The sequence below is a fragment of the Octopus bimaculoides genome, chromosome 26, assembly GCF_046866305.1.
Source record: "Octopus bimaculoides isolate indiv1 chromosome 26, ASM4686630v1, whole genome shotgun sequence".
NCBI classification, from domain to species: Eukaryota; Metazoa; Mollusca; class Cephalopoda; order Octopoda; family Octopodidae; genus Octopus; species Octopus bimaculoides.
This window is the reverse complement of record NC_142953.1, coordinates 27,593,246-27,610,745: the sequence shown is the minus strand read 5'-3', so window position 1 is coordinate 27,610,745 and position 17,500 is coordinate 27,593,246. Positions and strand designations below refer to the sequence as shown.

The following is a 17,500-nucleotide window of genomic DNA, read 5'->3' as shown; positions in this document are numbered from 1 at the left end:
TCGTGCTTATATGTAAGTATGTGCGTCCATATGTGTGTTTGTAACAATTTCGTTTATATCAGATCAGATAGAGACTTTTTAATTAATTTATTTACGTTCATATTCCGCATCATATGTGTGAACAACACATGCAACCATGGGCAATTGTAAGGCCCTCATCTACGTGTATTTGGTGTTTAAAATTGGTTGCGTTTCAGTTATGAGGACCGACTCCTGTATTTGTCGCAACGATGCGTCACCGGGGTGTCTAGACAGGATTTCTATGCTAATTCTGTCCAGTACACCACCATGTTGTTCTTTGGCATGCTGGTAGAGCACCGAGGTTTGTTTTGGATTATTATAGTCCCTCCAATGTTCGTTTACACGCTCAGCCAAACTTCTTGCCGTCTCACCTATGTATGTCGTGTTTCTATTTTTACACTCACCATCCATACAGCTTATTTTGTAGACTACATTTCTGGCTCTACTAATATATTGTGAAAATCAATATATTAGTAGCCGATTTGGTTAGAATAATGAAAAACATATCCCCCTGTGCAGTCCATGGGAGGGGCAAAAACATATTCAAGACTTCATGCATCGCATGCAATTTTCGGGATACAGCCAGAAAGATAGAATCCGGGTATACAGAGGAGCTAACAAGAAATTTGAGGAGATTGTTGTCAAAGATACAAATGGAACACAACCTAGATACCGTAACAAACAGTGGAATAGACTACAAAGGATTAGTGACAAAACAAACAAAAAGACCACGTGGTACAATACCGACAAGTTCCAGGGAGTAATGTTTGTGGACGCCACGCCACACGGAGAACTGGCCCGCAGATTTCGAAAAATCCTCAAAAGTACCAAGTTGAGGATAAATATTATAGAAAAACCAGGGAGATCAATTAGATCAATAATATGTAAAAGATATCCCTTCAGAAGAACAAGGTGTGTTGAGGAGAGTTGCATTGTGTGCAAAAATAGTCCTGGTGCCAACTGCAAAGCCAGAAATGTAGTCTACAAAATAAGCTGTATGGATGGTGAGTGTAAAAATAGAAACACGACATACATAGGTGAGACGGCAAGAAGTTTGGCTGAGCGTGTAAACGAACATTGGAGGGACTATAATAATCCAAAACAAACCTCGGTGCTCTACCAGCATGCCAAAGAACAACATGGTGGTGTACTGGACAGAATTAGCATAGAAATCCTGTCTAGACACCCCGGTGACGCATCGTTGCGACAAATACAGGAGACGGTCCTCATAACTGAAACGCAACCAATTTTAAACACCAAATACACGTAGATGAGGGCCTTACAATTGCCCATGGTTGCATGTGTTGTTCACACATATGATGCGGAATATGAACGTAAATAAATTAATTAAAAATTCTCTATCTGATCTGATATAAACGAAATTGTTACAAACACACATATGGACGCACATACTTACATATAAGCACGAACACATAAGTGCGTGCACACATATGAGCGTGCACACATACGAGCTTGCACACACTCACATGCTCATACCAAACAGTTTAGAAACAACGCCAAAACAACGCCAAAACAACGCCAAAACAACGCCAGATCATATATTCAAACTAAATGGAAGTGGAGAGACAAGTTACTGAAGAGATTGCAAGAGTGCAATGAAATAATTTAACAAAAAACTATATAAATTAATAAAGGACTGAACCAGTGCGTGTGTTTATTACCGGCATAATGCCTCTCCCAAGGTTTAATTGTATTTCTTTCAACACACGTATCCACATCAAGAATCTTGCACACGAAATACACATACGAAATATATATATATATATATATATATATATATATATATATATATATATATATATATATATATATATATATGGGTACAGGACGTCACCAACAGTAAATAACATGAAATACGAAAACAAAAGAGTTCGATACGCAAACAACGAGAGAAACAAATGGAAAACAGAACAATTAACATAAAGAACAACCCTTCATCAGTTGTCGGCTGTCTATCTTCTCCTCATTTCGAGCATTGAACGACAATATGAGTCTTTGAAGACAGTTTCTCTCATAAGTACCAAAGTAAAATTTGGTACTTATGGAGGCTCACACTCGGGAACAAAAACAGGACAGTAGAGACATACAAGGAAACCGAACGAAAAGAAACATTTACCGTATAAGGAACCCCTTTTTGTCAAAAATTAGGTGAAAAAATATGGGAGTTTCCTACACATGCATAGTATTATAATCCCTTACAAAACCTTTTTTCCAAATTTTAAGGACAAAAAATTAGGGGGTTTCTTATACACGAAGGTCCCTTATACACGTTAAAATACGGTGTTTATTATTTTTGCAATTTCTTTCGCAGTGTATTTTTAGGAGCAAACCCAAATTTAGTCGTATCTGATCCAGAAATAATCCAAGAAGTTTTAGTCAAAAGATTTTCAAACTTTACCAACCGAACTGTAAGTAATTATAATCTTTTATCTTCTTTTTTCTTTTACTTGTTTCAATCACCGGGATGCAGCCATAATGGAGCACTGTCTTGAAGGGATTTAGTAGAACAGATTGAGCCCCCCCCCCACCACTCCCACCCAGTACTTATTTTTGAAGTCTGCGTATTCTATCGGTCTTCATTCTTGAATCGTCATGTATTTACAATTATATTATCGAATGCGTATTTTCTTTAAAATTGTGGGTTGTGGTTTGAGCGAGATGTAGTTGCTATTTCTTATTGACGTTTTTTTGGTCATCTTTGAACGAACATAACTATAATAAAAACAGCCGCGCCTGCTGTGACTAAATTTGTCTTATTCAAATATAATATAACCTACACTATATTACACAAAGCCTCTTTCCTCTTTAAAATGTGTATGGTGTGAGGGAGATAAGGTAACTATTTCACACCAAAACCCTACCTTGTTTGACTTAGCTTTTTTATTCATCCAGGAACACCTAGGGCTAACCAGAACACCAGATAAAGTTACTAATACCATTTATGTGGTCGTTTGATGTGTGTGAATTAGTAACCAAATTCCTCTCGTTATCACACCTTACACTCTTAGAAATGAGAAAGAGCCTAATATGGAGTGTATTGAATAAAGACTGAGATATTATGACAGGAATCTCTGATCATAATTCTGCTTAGTTGGTCAAGTCTGACCATGAGCTAAATAACAACAGCTAAAGCCATACATGCCCTCGAAGAACACCTCACTGTACTCACCGACCCTTCTAGAAATAGTAGTCAAATCACTCTCATATCACTTGACATTATCTTGAAAAGACAAAAGTAGTCCAGCATTGGGGGTCCCTCCAACCCTAGACGACAGCTGGGGGTTCCGCAACTTCTTGCTGAACAGCTCGTACAGATGATTTTTGTTAATAATGATTAAATATTTGTGCTACGCTTTTTAGTTTAGCTCAATCCCTCCATCAATTCGACGTTGTCTGTACATGTGCAGTGGAGGTGCATGGCTTAATGAGTAGGATAATAAACTCATGATCGTGAGCTAGTGGTTTCGATTCCTGACCCGAACGATGCGTTGAGTTCTTGAGCAAGACACTTCACATCACGTTGCTCGAGTCCACTCAGCTGGTAGAAATGAGTTATCCTGCGACGGACTATCGTCCTGTCTAAGGGTCTGGGTAGAATATATACGCCAGAGAAACCAAGAAGCTAGCCCTATGCTCCTCACATTTGTTATGTGGACTAACTCTGTACATGTGCACATGAAATAATGATATCTGCCACACGTCAGATATCGATGTGATCGCAGAACATCGTGAGATGAAAGGCTTGGCTCAAGAACACAACTCACTACCAGGTCCGATGATCCTAACCATGATCATTACGATAACCACTAGGCCACACAACTTCCATAAACTGTTATCCTAGATACACTGTGCTGTATCGGGAAATTAAACGAACAAAACAACAACAAAATACTGGAGTGTCGTGACGATATAGCTCTGATTATGGTGCAACTCAATCCCAGCAAAACTGGCGCATGACAGCAATAATAACGAATGTACCAACCACTAGATTTTCTTAAAATTTAATCTAAATCTTTTCTTTCCCTTCGTCAGCCTTTCGTTGGAGATAAAATTATTAAACAGGCAATTACAGAGGCCAGAGACGATCACTGGAAATATCTGCGCACGGTTTTGGCTCCTTCTTATACCTCCCATCAAATGAGAGGGGTAAGTATGTATTTCTAGATGTTTCTGATGTATTGCAGAACAGTGATAAATCATTAAGTATGGGGTTTTTTTTTTTACGTTTATAGACTTAAGTTTGGCCTATCTTTTACCTTTTACTTGTTTCAGTCATTGGACTGCGGCCATGCTGATCCACGGCTAGAAGCGTTTTAGTCGAACAGATTGGACCCAGTCCGATACGTTTTCTATCGGTCTTTTTTTGCCGAGCTGCTAGGTTACGGGAGATGTAAAAGGAAAAAAAAACTAACACTGGATGATAAGCAGCGGTTAGACACAAAAACAAATACTAAGAAATACAAACACACACACACACACACACACACACACACACACACACACACACACACATATCAAAAGAGATAGATAGATAGATAGATAGATAGGTATATAGATAGATAGATAGATAGATAGATGCAGAGAGACAGAGAGAGAGAGAGAGTTGGGCGGTGAGAAAGAAACTGTAATAATGAGATAACAAAAAAAAGGTCTGAGTTATCATAGCACATCGGGACTATTAATTATAATAATGGTTTCAAAGTTTGCCACAAGGCCAGCCTTTTCGAGGGAAGGATTAAGTCAATTACATCGATCCCAGTGTTCAAATGCTACTTGTTTTATGACCCCGCGAGATTAAAAGTTAAAGTCAACCGCGGGGCAATTTGAACTCACAACGTAAAGACGGACGAAATGCAGCCAAGTATTTTGCCTGATGTGCTAACGATTCTGCCAATTCACCAACTTTCTCTTAGTTACAACATTGTGTTAGAGTTGTTCACAAATTTTCCTCAAGTCTATTATTCCTTTAGATGCATCAGTGATCTAATGAATAAGAACGTCTTGAATTATGCTGCATTTCTAATCGTTCACTTTCTTGCTAGAAATAACAGCAACATCTAACTTAGAATCACACCCTGTTAACTTGAAATGATAGGACACATTGAATAACGTAGAGCTACATTGATCCTGCATGGATAAAAAGACAATATTGTCATGAGTGCAGCTTTTGTGATCATAAGCCTGTTATACCAGAGCCGATCGAGACTAAACGGCAAGTTAAATATTAACCTCTATGTTTCAAACCTCAATGTTCTTTCTATAATACTTTGATTTGACCTTCAAAGCACCATCGTCCGTAAATTTTGGGAAAACATAAACCGGTAGGAAATTTCAGTACGGTGACTTTCTGTAAAAGGAAGTAGAAAAACTCACTAGGCGCGCTTAGTTCTGAGTGTAATGATTAGTTTTGGGCCTATTTAAGGTGTTTGAGCAATATTTGTGACAGGAAGAGAAGGATAGACATATGAATGTCGGATGGAATTGGATTCCATTGTGGATTCTAATGTGGACTCCAATGTTCTTACCATTGATGGACTCTCAATACGATGACTCTCAATACGATGACTCTCAATACGATGACTTTCTTAATTAGCTTTTACAAGTGACACAACGCCCTTTATAGAGCTAAATACAGAAAGGATTCCATTTGTACAAATTAGTTCAAATTATTAAATATAGGTCTCAATTATTCTTCATACAGACGTAATTTACTGAAAATAATAATGAAACAGGACAATTTGCTGGATTGTCTCGAACGCACTTAGAAATTTTTTTATGGAACAATTGCGAACCAATGCAGGGGTTCGATAAGACACCCTATCGTGTTTATTGGTTAATTCAAATTTTAAAAAGGTGGAGGCTTGAGTCCCGCCACGTTAACGAATTACCCTAATCTTCCAGCGAACTTCGAGCAGCAGAAATCAATATAGTAGAAGGAGAGATGCTATAGCAATGAGATAACAAAAATAAGATTTGAATTCTCTTCATTTGCGTGACTCGGAATATATAAATATTCAGAGAGGTCAGCGCAACATTGAGTGAGAGGCTGGCGTAATTTAACCTTTTGCTTGTCCTACGTCGCATATGAGGCACAGGACATATTTCTCTGCCATCCATGCATTATATATGATACACCAATGCAGCGAGCTGGTAGAACAAAGTGCCTCATCGAACCACTGCACTGGTTTGAAAACGGTGCTCTATAAAAGATTTGTATGTGCGTTCGAGACAATCGAACAAATCGTCCTGTCTCATTTTTATTTCCAGTATATTACGTCTGTATGAAGATAAAGAATAATTAGCACGCCGGGTAAAATGCTTAGCGGCATTTCGTCCCGTCATTACGTTCTGAGTTAAAATTCCGCCGATGCCGACTTTGCTTTTCATCCTTTCGAGATCGATGAAGTAAGCACTGAGGTCGATGTAATCGACTAGTCCTCTCCCTCAAAATTTCAGGCCTTGTGCATGTAGTAGAAAGGATTATACATGATACAAATTCCCAATTTTCTTTTAACTACCAAAGTAACTCTTGTCTTGTGAAGGGAAAACTATATTATTCAGAACGCATGAAACAGGGACTAAATAAAATTCTGAAAAAAAAAAAAAAAAAAGCATGAACGTTTATGAAATGTTTTGGAGAGGCAAAGGGTGAAATAAGTGACACCGAAGATATTGGTGACTACAAATATTTCTTGTAGATCGGGTTTTGTTCTTATACCGTTCATAATTTGTTGCAGATGAACACAATGATACACACATGTGCTGATAATTTGGTGGAAAATATCGAAACATTTGCGGAGAGTAAAGAAATATGTGATATTAAAACGTATGTTAAAATATTAAATCATTTCTCACGAATTTCGTATTCGTTTCATAATCAGAAAATCGTTAGACAATATACTGCATGTAATTCAAATTCCGCCGAGGTCGACTTTAACTTTCATCCTTTCGGGATCGATAAATTAAGTACCAGTTGCACACTGGGGTCGATCTAATCGACTGGGCCCCTCACCAAAAATTTCAAGCCTTGTGTCTAGAGTAGAAAAGAATATACTGCATGTAATGGACTCACAGTCATAGTCAACAACCTTTGACTCTGAAATACATAACACTGGATATTGAGAAGGCAACAGTTGACAGAATCGTTAGCACTCCGAGCAAAATAGTAAAATACTTGTGTTTATACTCTGAGTTCCGCCGAAGTCGACTTTGCCCTTCTATCTCTCTCTCTCTCTCTCTTTCTCCTTTTCTCTCTGTGCTTGGCATTCTACCGTCATAATTCTTAAATAGAAGTAAAATCTACTTCAATTTGATAACTACTTAGAGCCGGGAGAACTTTACATAGAATAAGTAGTAGTCGAGAACTGGGCTGGGGCGAGGGGGGGGGGCGTCGATGTAATCGATTGGTTCCCTTCCCCAAAATTTCTGGCATTGTACCAAAATTTCAAAGCAATATTAGTTTGTTAGATACATTCGTTCCTTTTTCTCCCCCATTCTCTCTCTCGCTCTCTCTCCCTATCTTCCACCGCCCCTCTCCTCCTCTCTGTGTGTCTCTCTCTCCCTATCTTCCACCGTTTTTCTCCTCCTCCTCTTCTCTCCATATCTTCTACCACCCCTCTCCTCCTCCTCTTCTCTCTCTCTCCCTATCTTCCACCACCCTTCTCATCCTCTCTCCCACTACTCCTCTCCTCCTCCTCCTCTCTCTCTATTTGGCATTCCACCGTCATAATTCTGAAAAGAAGATAAAATACACTTCAATTTCCTAACTACTTGGAGCTGCGATAATTTTGCAATTTCCTGGTATCTGTTCACAGCTAATTGAACAAAAAGATCCGTTGCTACATTCGTTATGTGCGAAAGAACCAGTATTCGTTTAACAAAACAATATGCGTAATGCAGAATCATCATTGAAAATCAAATTCACTGCCGTATTTATCCTGAGATAAAATCTCTGATAGACGTATGGTGTGAAACAACACAGAAATGTGACAGTATAGGTGCAAGCGCGGGTGTGTGGTAAGAAATTTGCTCCTAAACTACATCGTTCCAGGTTCTGTCCTACTGCGTGGTACCTTGGGCAAGCGTCTTCAACTATAGCCTTGCGAGTGGATTTGGTTATGCAGAAATTGAAAGAAATACACACACACACACACATATATATATATATATATATATATATATACGATAGAGTTTGAATTCAGAACATAAAGGCGGACGAAATGCCGCCTAGAATTTAGTCCGGCCTTCTAACGATTCTGCTTGCTCGCCGCCTTGCCTTGTGATGATATTCTTTTCCACTCTAGGCACAGAACACAAAGACAGACGAAATACCTATTTCTTTACTGCCCACAAGGGGCTACACACAGAGGGGACAAACAAGGACAGATAAACGGATTAAGTCGATTAGATCGACCCCAGTGCGCAACTGGTACTTAATTTATCGACCCCGAAAGGATGAAAGGCAAAGTCGACCTTGGCGGAATTTGAACTCAGAACGCAGTGGCAGACGAAATACCGCTAAGCATTTCGCCCGGCGTGCTAACGATTCTGCCAGCTCGCCGCATTAAAAGCCTATTGCAGAAAGAATCTTTTCTACTCTAGGTACAACGCCCGAAACTTTTGGGGAGGGGCCAGTCGATTAGATCACCCCAGTACGCAGCTCGTACTTAATTTATCGACACCCTAAAAGGATGAAGGGCAAAGTGGAACTCAAAACGTAAAGGCAGACGAAATACCGCTAAGCATTTCGCCCGGCGTGCTAACGATTCTGCCATCTCGCCGCCTTGCGTTGTGATAATATTGTTGAATGTGTGATTATTACAGATATGTATATATAGTACTGAAGTACAGGGTGACCCCCCCCCCAAAAAAAAAGAAAAAGAACCCATAAAAATGTTATTAAATCCTACAATTTGCTGGACTTAAACTTCGGTCTGTGTACGATCATTTTCTTTGCATAAAAGTCATGTTCTTTTCAAAATATGCACCAAATGGCAGACGGCCCCAAAGATTATCAATTACTCGAACACATCTCTCTTTAGGGATTTCCTTGATTTCAGCTGTGATTGCTGCCTTCAATTCACTAATCGTTTGAGGGTTGTTCTGGCAAACATTATCCTTGAGATAATTATCCACAGATAAAAACCTGGGGGCTACAAGTCCGCTGAATGCGGTGCCCACCCAACGTCACACGTCCTCCTGAAATGGCTCTCTCATCCAGGCTAGGGAGTCATTTGATTCGTGGCGGGTGGCTCCAATCTTGCTGGCACCGCTGTTCATCTCGATCTATCTCTCTGCATCGTTTTATTCAAACAGTTTTATACAAAGATCTGTGAGATATGTTTTTTTAATTTTTTTATTGGTTCACCTGTACGTAAATAAGTAGAGCATGTGATATGTTCGACTGATGTAACTTCCTAGCTGTTGTATTATGTGAGTGGCTGAATGCTGACTGACTCATGTGCCTATGATATAATCCTTGGGCGGAAGTAACGTGACATACGTTGTCATGCGAATTCAAAGAACCCGATTGAACCGGTTTTACAGTTAGGGCTGAGATTAAAATTGAAAATTCATTCCTTCGAATAGTATGTATAGTATTTGTATGCTTTTGTGTTGTGTTGTGTGTGTGTGTGAATATGTGTGTGTGTGAAGTATATTTATGTATCTACATTTTATGTATCTATAACTCTCTCTCTCTCAATATATATATATATATATATATATATATATATATATATATATATATATATATATATATATATATATATATAAACATAATTAAGGGGTCAGCAACAGTTGCTTCACCACATACCGAAGTTTAGAAATAGCAAGGGCTTGGTAAAAATTATTAATGATTGATTTATTAATAAATTGATAATCCTTTACCCTTTTAATTGTAATAATTATATATATATATATATATATATATATAGCCATACGCACAAACAAATATAAATGTATATAGAATATATGTATGTATATTATGATATATATATTTGTATATATATATTCACTGGTGGCGTGGAGTGGGGACGCCGGTATGCATGGGCGACTGCTGGTCTTCCATAAACAACCTTGCCCGGACTTGTGCCTGAGAGGGTGACATTCTAGGTGCAATCCCATGGTCAGTCATGACCGAAGGGGGGTCTCAGCATATGCAATGCAAACAGATTTTACACCGTCATTGCTTTAGTTTCGTTTTTTTTGTTTTATCCCACGCCTAAATATTTTTTTTATATTATACACGTTTCATACAGGTTTCATATATTGGACCAAACCGGGTTCTTTGAAGTTCCATGATTCTAAGATTTAAATGTTAATAATATAAAAATTTCGGTTGCGAGCTGACTTAATCAATTTTGCGTCAGATAAAATGCTTGGCAGCATTTCTTCTGATTGTTTTGGTTCTGAGTTCAAATCCCATCGAAGTCAATCTTGGCTTTCATTCTTTCGGACTCGATGAAATAAAATGCTCGTCAAATCTGGTGTCAATGTAATCAATTTACCCCTCGCCTCAAAATTGTAATGAATTGGCTTATCGGTCAGAGGGGGTGCTGTGATTTCGATCACCATAGAAACCGAGTAACCGATTTCATGAGTCTTAAGGGTGAAAAATGTTTTGTAATTTTTAATGACTTGTAGGGATGCGGTATTTTGTTATGCAACCGTAATATACTCTAAAGCAGTGGTTCTTAAACTTTTTCTCCTTAGGACCCACTTTTATGACCCAAATATCTCAGGCCCACTGCCTTTAAACCACTTATCCGACCCCTTCCGGAATATAAACCCCGTAAAGTAGTAATTGTTTCCACATGCCAGCTTCGTGCACGGTTATAATCACAACCGTTAAATAAATACTACATTAGTGTTATATCTTTTTGTTTATGGAACCTGCAAGCAAAAAGAAACGTCTAAAAATGGAAGAAAAGTACATGCACATTTTTATTTGCAAGAAATGAAGAAGCAATTGGATGGCAAAATAAATTCATAAACGTAACGTTGTGTATTTTCTGTTTTATTTAATTTAGGTTGTTCTCTGCTTACACTATAGATGTCATAGCGGCCACTGGATTCGGAATAATGGTGGACTCACAGAAAAATCCTAATGATGCAATGGTTAAGAATCTAAAACAGATACTGAAAATCAGTTTCTTTACTCCAGTGATATTTTTATCACGTTAGTGATGGCATTCTTTACTTTGAAGAATCTTTAATGAAATGTGTAGGTGTGGACGTGTCGTTAGATGTTTGCTTCCCAGCCTCATAGTTCCGGGTTCAATCCCACAACGTGGTAACTTGGGCAAGTGTCTTCAAACTATAGCTCCAAGCCGACCCAAGTACTGTGAGAGGATTTCCTGTCCACAAACTCTCTCTTTCTTTCTTTCTCCCTCTCTTTTTCTCTCCTCTTTCTTCCTCCTTCTCTCTTCTCTCGTTTCTCCCTCTCTCTCTTTCTTTCTCTCTCTTTCTCTCTTCCTCTCCCTTCTCTCTCTCTTTCTCTCTCTCACTCATTCTCTCCCTCTCTATCTTTCCCCGTTCTCTCTTTCTCTTTCTTTCCCCTTTCTGTCTTTCTCTTTCTCTCTCCTTTCTTTCTTCCTCCCCCTTCTCTCTCTCTCTCTTTCTCTGCTCTTTCTCTCTCATTCATTCTCCCCTTCTCTCTTCCTCTTTCTTCTCTCTCTGTCTCTCTCCCTCTCTCTACCTATGTGTTTGTGTCTGTCTCTCTCACCAGTAAGCAACAGGTGTGAAGGCGCGTGACTAAGTGGCTAGTGTATTCGATTCACATTCGTGAGATCGACTCTTGGCTCTGCGTTGTGTCCCTCAGTTGCTAAAAGTCAGTTGTACCAGTAATTCAAGTGGACCAGCCTTCTGTGTCATGCTGATTCTCCCTGAGAACTATGCGTGTCTGTGAAGTGCTTGCATTACACACACACACATGCACATAAACACACACACACACACACACACACACACACACACACATATAATATATAGCGCAGGAGTGGCTGTGTGGTAAGAAGCTTGCTTCCCAACCGCATGGTTCCATGTTCAGTCCTACTGCGTAGCACCTTGGGCAAGTGTCTTCTACTATAGCCTCGGGTCAACCAAAGCCTTGTGAGTGGATTTGGTAGACGTAAAACTGGAAGAAGCCCGTCGTATATATGTATATATATATATATATATATATATATATATATATACATATATATACTGTTGTGTCTGGGGGACAGGCATTCTCTTTTAGTACCTTATAATTTTACCGGTGAGTGTGTTAAGTTATAAGGCACTAAAAGAGAATGACTGTCCCCAGACACAACAGAATATGCTTCAACACACGAACTCACATAAAGAATCTTGCAAGCCAAATCCAAAAACGAAATATATATATATATGTCGCCATGCTAGAGCACCGCCTTTAGTAGAGCAAATCAACCCCAGGACTTATTCTTTGTAAGCCTAGTACTTATTCTATCGGACTCTTTTGCTGAACCGCTAATGTACGGGTACGTAAACACACCACCATCGGTTTTCAAGCGATGTTGGGGGGGGGGGGACAAACACAGACCCGTAAACATACACACACACACATATATATATATATATATACATATATACGACGGGCTTCTTTCAGTTTCTGTCTACCAAATCCACTCACAAGGCTTTGGTCGGCCAGAGGTTATAGTAGAAGGCACTTGCATGTATATATATATATATATATATATATATATATATATATATATATATATATATATATATATATATATATGTGTGTGTGTGTGTATGTATGTATGTATGTATGTACATATGTGTCTATGTTTATACCCCTCCCACCATTGCTTGACAACCGATTTTGGTGTGTTTTCGTCCCCGTAGCCTAGCCGTTCGGCAAAAGAGACCCATGTCATGTGATTGAGAAGCAAGCCTCTTACGACACGCCTACGCTTGTTAGAAGAATAATCACACTTTTATTCAATTCTCTGTTCCAGTTATTTTACCGTTTACACAGAAAATAATAGGAAAATTTCTATCCTTAAACTTTCGAAGTGAACAGTTCACCAGGAAATTTTGTAGACAATTGATTGCTGAACGAAAGAAAAGCCAAATGATCAATGGTGTAAGTGGCTTTTTATCTTTTACTGGTTTCAGTCATTGGACTGCAGCCATACTGGGGTACCACCTTGAAGGATTTAGTCCAGTGGTTCTCAGTTAGGGTCCATATACACCTTGGGGTCAATATAAGACGTTTTTGTTAAAATTTATTTGCTATAAGTTGGTTTTTTTTTTGTTACAATACACAAAATATTTTAACAATTTTTTATACGATTCCTAATAGTATTCACTTGTAAAAAAATATGTGATTTTTTTAAAATACTGAATGGCTAGGAGGGTGTATCCGAATAAAATGAGAATCAAAGGGATACATAGTCTAGTGCTAATTCTATTGGTCTCTTGTGCCAAACTAAATATCAGGGCCGTAAACGAACCAACAACTCATTCACACATTACCAGACGTTTATCAACTATCGGAATATAAGGCATTTGTTAACTGGCTGGTGAAACCTTCAGGTTCTATGCTAACTATCCCTGGCAGTATGTGCGATTCATTAGGACCCATAAAAAGTTCCCTCTGCCAGTATCTAGCCCCCCTCCTCCTTCTCTCCACCCTCTCTGTGTGTAGGAAAGTATTAGGATTTCTGCGAATGTATAGGAGTTGTGCAGTGTGAGATAGGAAAAGGAATTAGGAGAGAAAGCGAAGTTGGAAGTGGATAGACAACAAGAATGCGAAAAGGAAGAGTTCTATTCAATTTTTCAATATGAAGCTGAAACAGACGTGCAAGGCCTCCAATGTCAGATAGAGTGACTTGCTGAGTGGGAACGAAATTTCAATGACATCGATAAGAGATGCAGAATTGTAGAAAGTGGGATAAATACTGGAACAGCGAAAAAATAATGGGAGACGTTAAAATATAAATGTAAACAACCATTTTGTTAGATTGACCGCTAGTCCCTTAAGCCTTTTTTATCCTCTCTCTGTTCATTTCATCGTGTTCCTTTCTGTTGAATAGCGTAGGCTCGAAACGTAAAAGACTTTCTCACCTTCCCGGAAGTCAAACTAATACACCTGTTTGTTGTTTATACACCTGTCTTCGTCTTTTGTTTCTCTGTTAATTCCATCTATATATATATATATATATATATATATATATATATATATATATATATATATATATATATATATATATATATATATATATATATATAAGCATACATAATCCTATATATGTTAAATAAAATGTGACAACAAAGCCAAGGCAGTGTGAAATTTCTGGCACATTTATAAAGAGAGAGGTAGTCTTACAGCTGTTTCGGGGATTTAAAAGATATCCGATCATCAGAGATAATATGAGAGATTTAACCAGAGGGAAATAGTAGAGTTTAATATAAGGAATTATTTTGGAAAGGAAGAGATATAGGAAGTATAGGTGGAAATAAGAGAATAAAAATATGTGTTGGATGTTACAGTTGTAGTTCCATTATCCAAGGGAAGAGCTGCGTAGAATGGGTAGAGAGGTTTCTTGTACATGGTATGTAAATTCCGATAGGAGTTCATATTTTGTTATTACAGATGGATAGTGTGATAAGACTACCACTCTCTTTATAAATGACCTAGAAATGTCACACTGTCTTGGTTTTGTTGTCTCATTTTATTTAATATATACACGCTCACACACTACCCGCATTAGACTCCTCACTCATACTATTATTGACCCGGGAGTTTAACTACGGTCTTTCCGTAACACATAGCCTTACCTGCCATATATAAAACCATATATATATGCAATCACACACACACACACACACACACACACACACACACATACATATATATATATATATATATATATATATATATATATATAATCATATGTATATACATACATATATGATCATATATATATATATATATATATATATATATATATATATATATATATATATATATATAGGTCATGAGCGATAGTGGTGTCAATTAAACCCAGAAGTTTCAGGTAATGCTGAATAAGTGCTATGGGTAGACCATAGTTAAACTCCAGGTTCGGTGGTTATGCGAATAAGGGGTCCAACGTAGGTCATGTATCTGCGTGTGAATATAAGGATTTACTTTTCGTAATGAGATAAAAGACCAAGGCTGTATATAATATAAAACATTTATAAATAGACTGTCTTACAGCTGTTTCCAGGATATTTATTATATCCCTTCATCGGAGACGGTGTGAGAGGATGATTAAGTAATAGTTAGTTTAGTTAAGATAAGAAATAGAGAGTGAATGTAGGGATATTGTATTTGTAAATCCATTGTTTAGGCAGAATGGTATACATATAAGATTCCAATACTTTATGAGTAAAATCCAATTGTTTTTAATATTGGTCGTTGGATTTACAAATGCAATGACCAGTCTTGAAAACAATTGGATTTTACTCACAAGGTATTGGAATCTTATATGTATACCATTCTGCCTAAACAATGGATTTACATATACAATATCCCTACATTCACTCTCTATTTCCTATCTTAACTAAACTAACTATTGCTTAATCATCCTTTCACACCCTCTCACACGTGTGTGTATGTGTGTGTGTGTGTGTGTGTGTGTGATAAAAAATTGATTCAAACTTGGTTAAGATTTTAATACAAGTAATTAGAATAGAGTTTTTTTTAATTACGAAAACTTAGATGACAATTTTTAACGCTTATTTTATAGGCACACAACAACCTTTTAGATCTTATGATAAAGGCTCAGCTGAAGGGGCACGAGAAACTGGAACCAGAGGAAGAAAAAGAACTCCATTTGGAAAATATAACTGACTGGAGAACTAAAAGAGGTTTGTGTGTGTTCACTGTCATCTTGTGCACATCAGCTCAAAGAGAATCTATTTACCATCTTTGTTCCAGCTGCATCTTTAGGACATGATTTTTATGCCGGACATATACACCTACATAGATATACAAACACATGCGCGCACACATACATGCACACACGAACGCATATAGTATAATTTAATACAATCTCCAGGATATACTATGAATCGTTTCGTGATATTAAGACGCCATAGTTGCATGATACGCTCTTCATATGTATGCTCCGTCTACAACCACTTTCAGTTGGGTAGTTACTTGCGTTCAATCTAATTTTATTGATGAATTACATGCATCAAAAGTGAAACATTAAATATGGCGTAGCATCGTGAAACTATCTGTTGTGTATCTTAGAGATTTTAGCATGTTTTATACTCGACAATAAACCTTACCATACTCGCATTGAATGATCTGGTCTCATATATTGCAATTGACCTCATGTTTAACATGCGCGCGCGAACACACACTTATATAATGGATAGATAGATAGATAGATAGACAGGTCTATATTTTGCAGCCGATAGGCCTGGAAACACATGAAACGTAGTGTTTTGTGCAAGAAAACAATGTACCATCCGGTTTGGGAATCGAAACCACGATCTTAGGATCGTGAGTGTAACGCCATAACCACTTTGTATAAGCACCATGGGATTTTAGACAGGTTAAATTATAACTATTGGATGTCATGCCATATTTCCTATTACCCGCTGTGGCAGAAGTACACTTCCAGAGTTACCCGTCAATTGACGTCATATGACGTCATCGGAATTAATAAAATCATAACGTTCATCCCAGAACATAAGACACATATCTTTTATCTTCTTTAATTTTATCTTTTACCGGATTCAGCCAGAAGCTGTGGCCAGGCCTGGGTCCTGTCTTCTGGTGTGATTGGTCTCCTTCCCTGTATCATTTCTGTGAAGGTGCGTGGCTTAGTGGTTAGGGTATTCGGCTCACGATCCTAAGACGGTGAATTCGATTCCTAAGCAAGACACTTTATTGTCCTTGAGCAAGACGCTTTATTTGTTGCAGTCCACTCAGCTGGCAAAATTGGGTTATACATGTATTTGAAAGGGCCAGCTATGTAGTATTTTGTGTTATGCTGAATCTCCTTGAGAATTACGTTAAGGGTACGCGTATCGGTGGAGTGCTCAGCCACTTGCACGTTAATTCCACAAGCAGGCTGTTCGGTTGATCGGATCAACTTGAACCCTCGTCGTCGTAACAGACGGAGTGCCAGATTTTCTTTTGTCTGCTATTCATTGTTGATTTTTTTCTATTGTTTCTGGTGAAGTAGCAAGTTGGACGGAACCGGTCTTCTTTGTGTTTCCTGTCACGATGTGAGGTCATCCGGCATCTCTGATGAAAATTAGTCCAAACTTTTTTTTGTTGACCTCTACATGTGTATCTCATAATTTATATTCATTCATCTATTTTTCCATAGGAATCACTGATGACGAAATCTTGGCTCAGTGTGACTTAATTTTACTTGCTGCTTACGAAACTACAGCTTCTACACTCACTTTCTTCGTGTATTTAATG

The 17,500-nt window shown here is 38.0% G+C and overlaps 1 protein-coding gene across 2 annotated transcripts in view; it reads left to right on the top strand.

Moving 5' to 3' along the window:
• LOC106868831 (cytochrome P450 3A4) overlaps positions 1-17,500 on the top strand; it is a 34,498-nt gene that overhangs the window by 6,117 nt on the left and 10,881 nt on the right. For both annotated transcript variants that reach the window (XM_089342795.1, XM_089342796.1), the window contains exons 4-10: positions 2,354-2,450; positions 4,075-4,188; positions 6,780-6,868; positions 11,073-11,221; positions 13,026-13,153; positions 15,804-15,924; positions 17,403-17,500. The exon at positions 17,403-17,500 is cut by the window's right edge and continues 60 nt beyond it. In XM_089342795.1, the coding sequence (XP_089198921.1) occupies positions 2,354-2,450; positions 4,075-4,188; positions 6,780-6,868; positions 11,073-11,221; positions 13,026-13,153; positions 15,804-15,924; positions 17,403-17,500 (796 nt within the window). The remainder of the gene's footprint in view (positions 1-2,353; positions 2,451-4,074; positions 4,189-6,779; positions 6,869-11,072; positions 11,222-13,025; positions 13,154-15,803; positions 15,925-17,402) is intronic.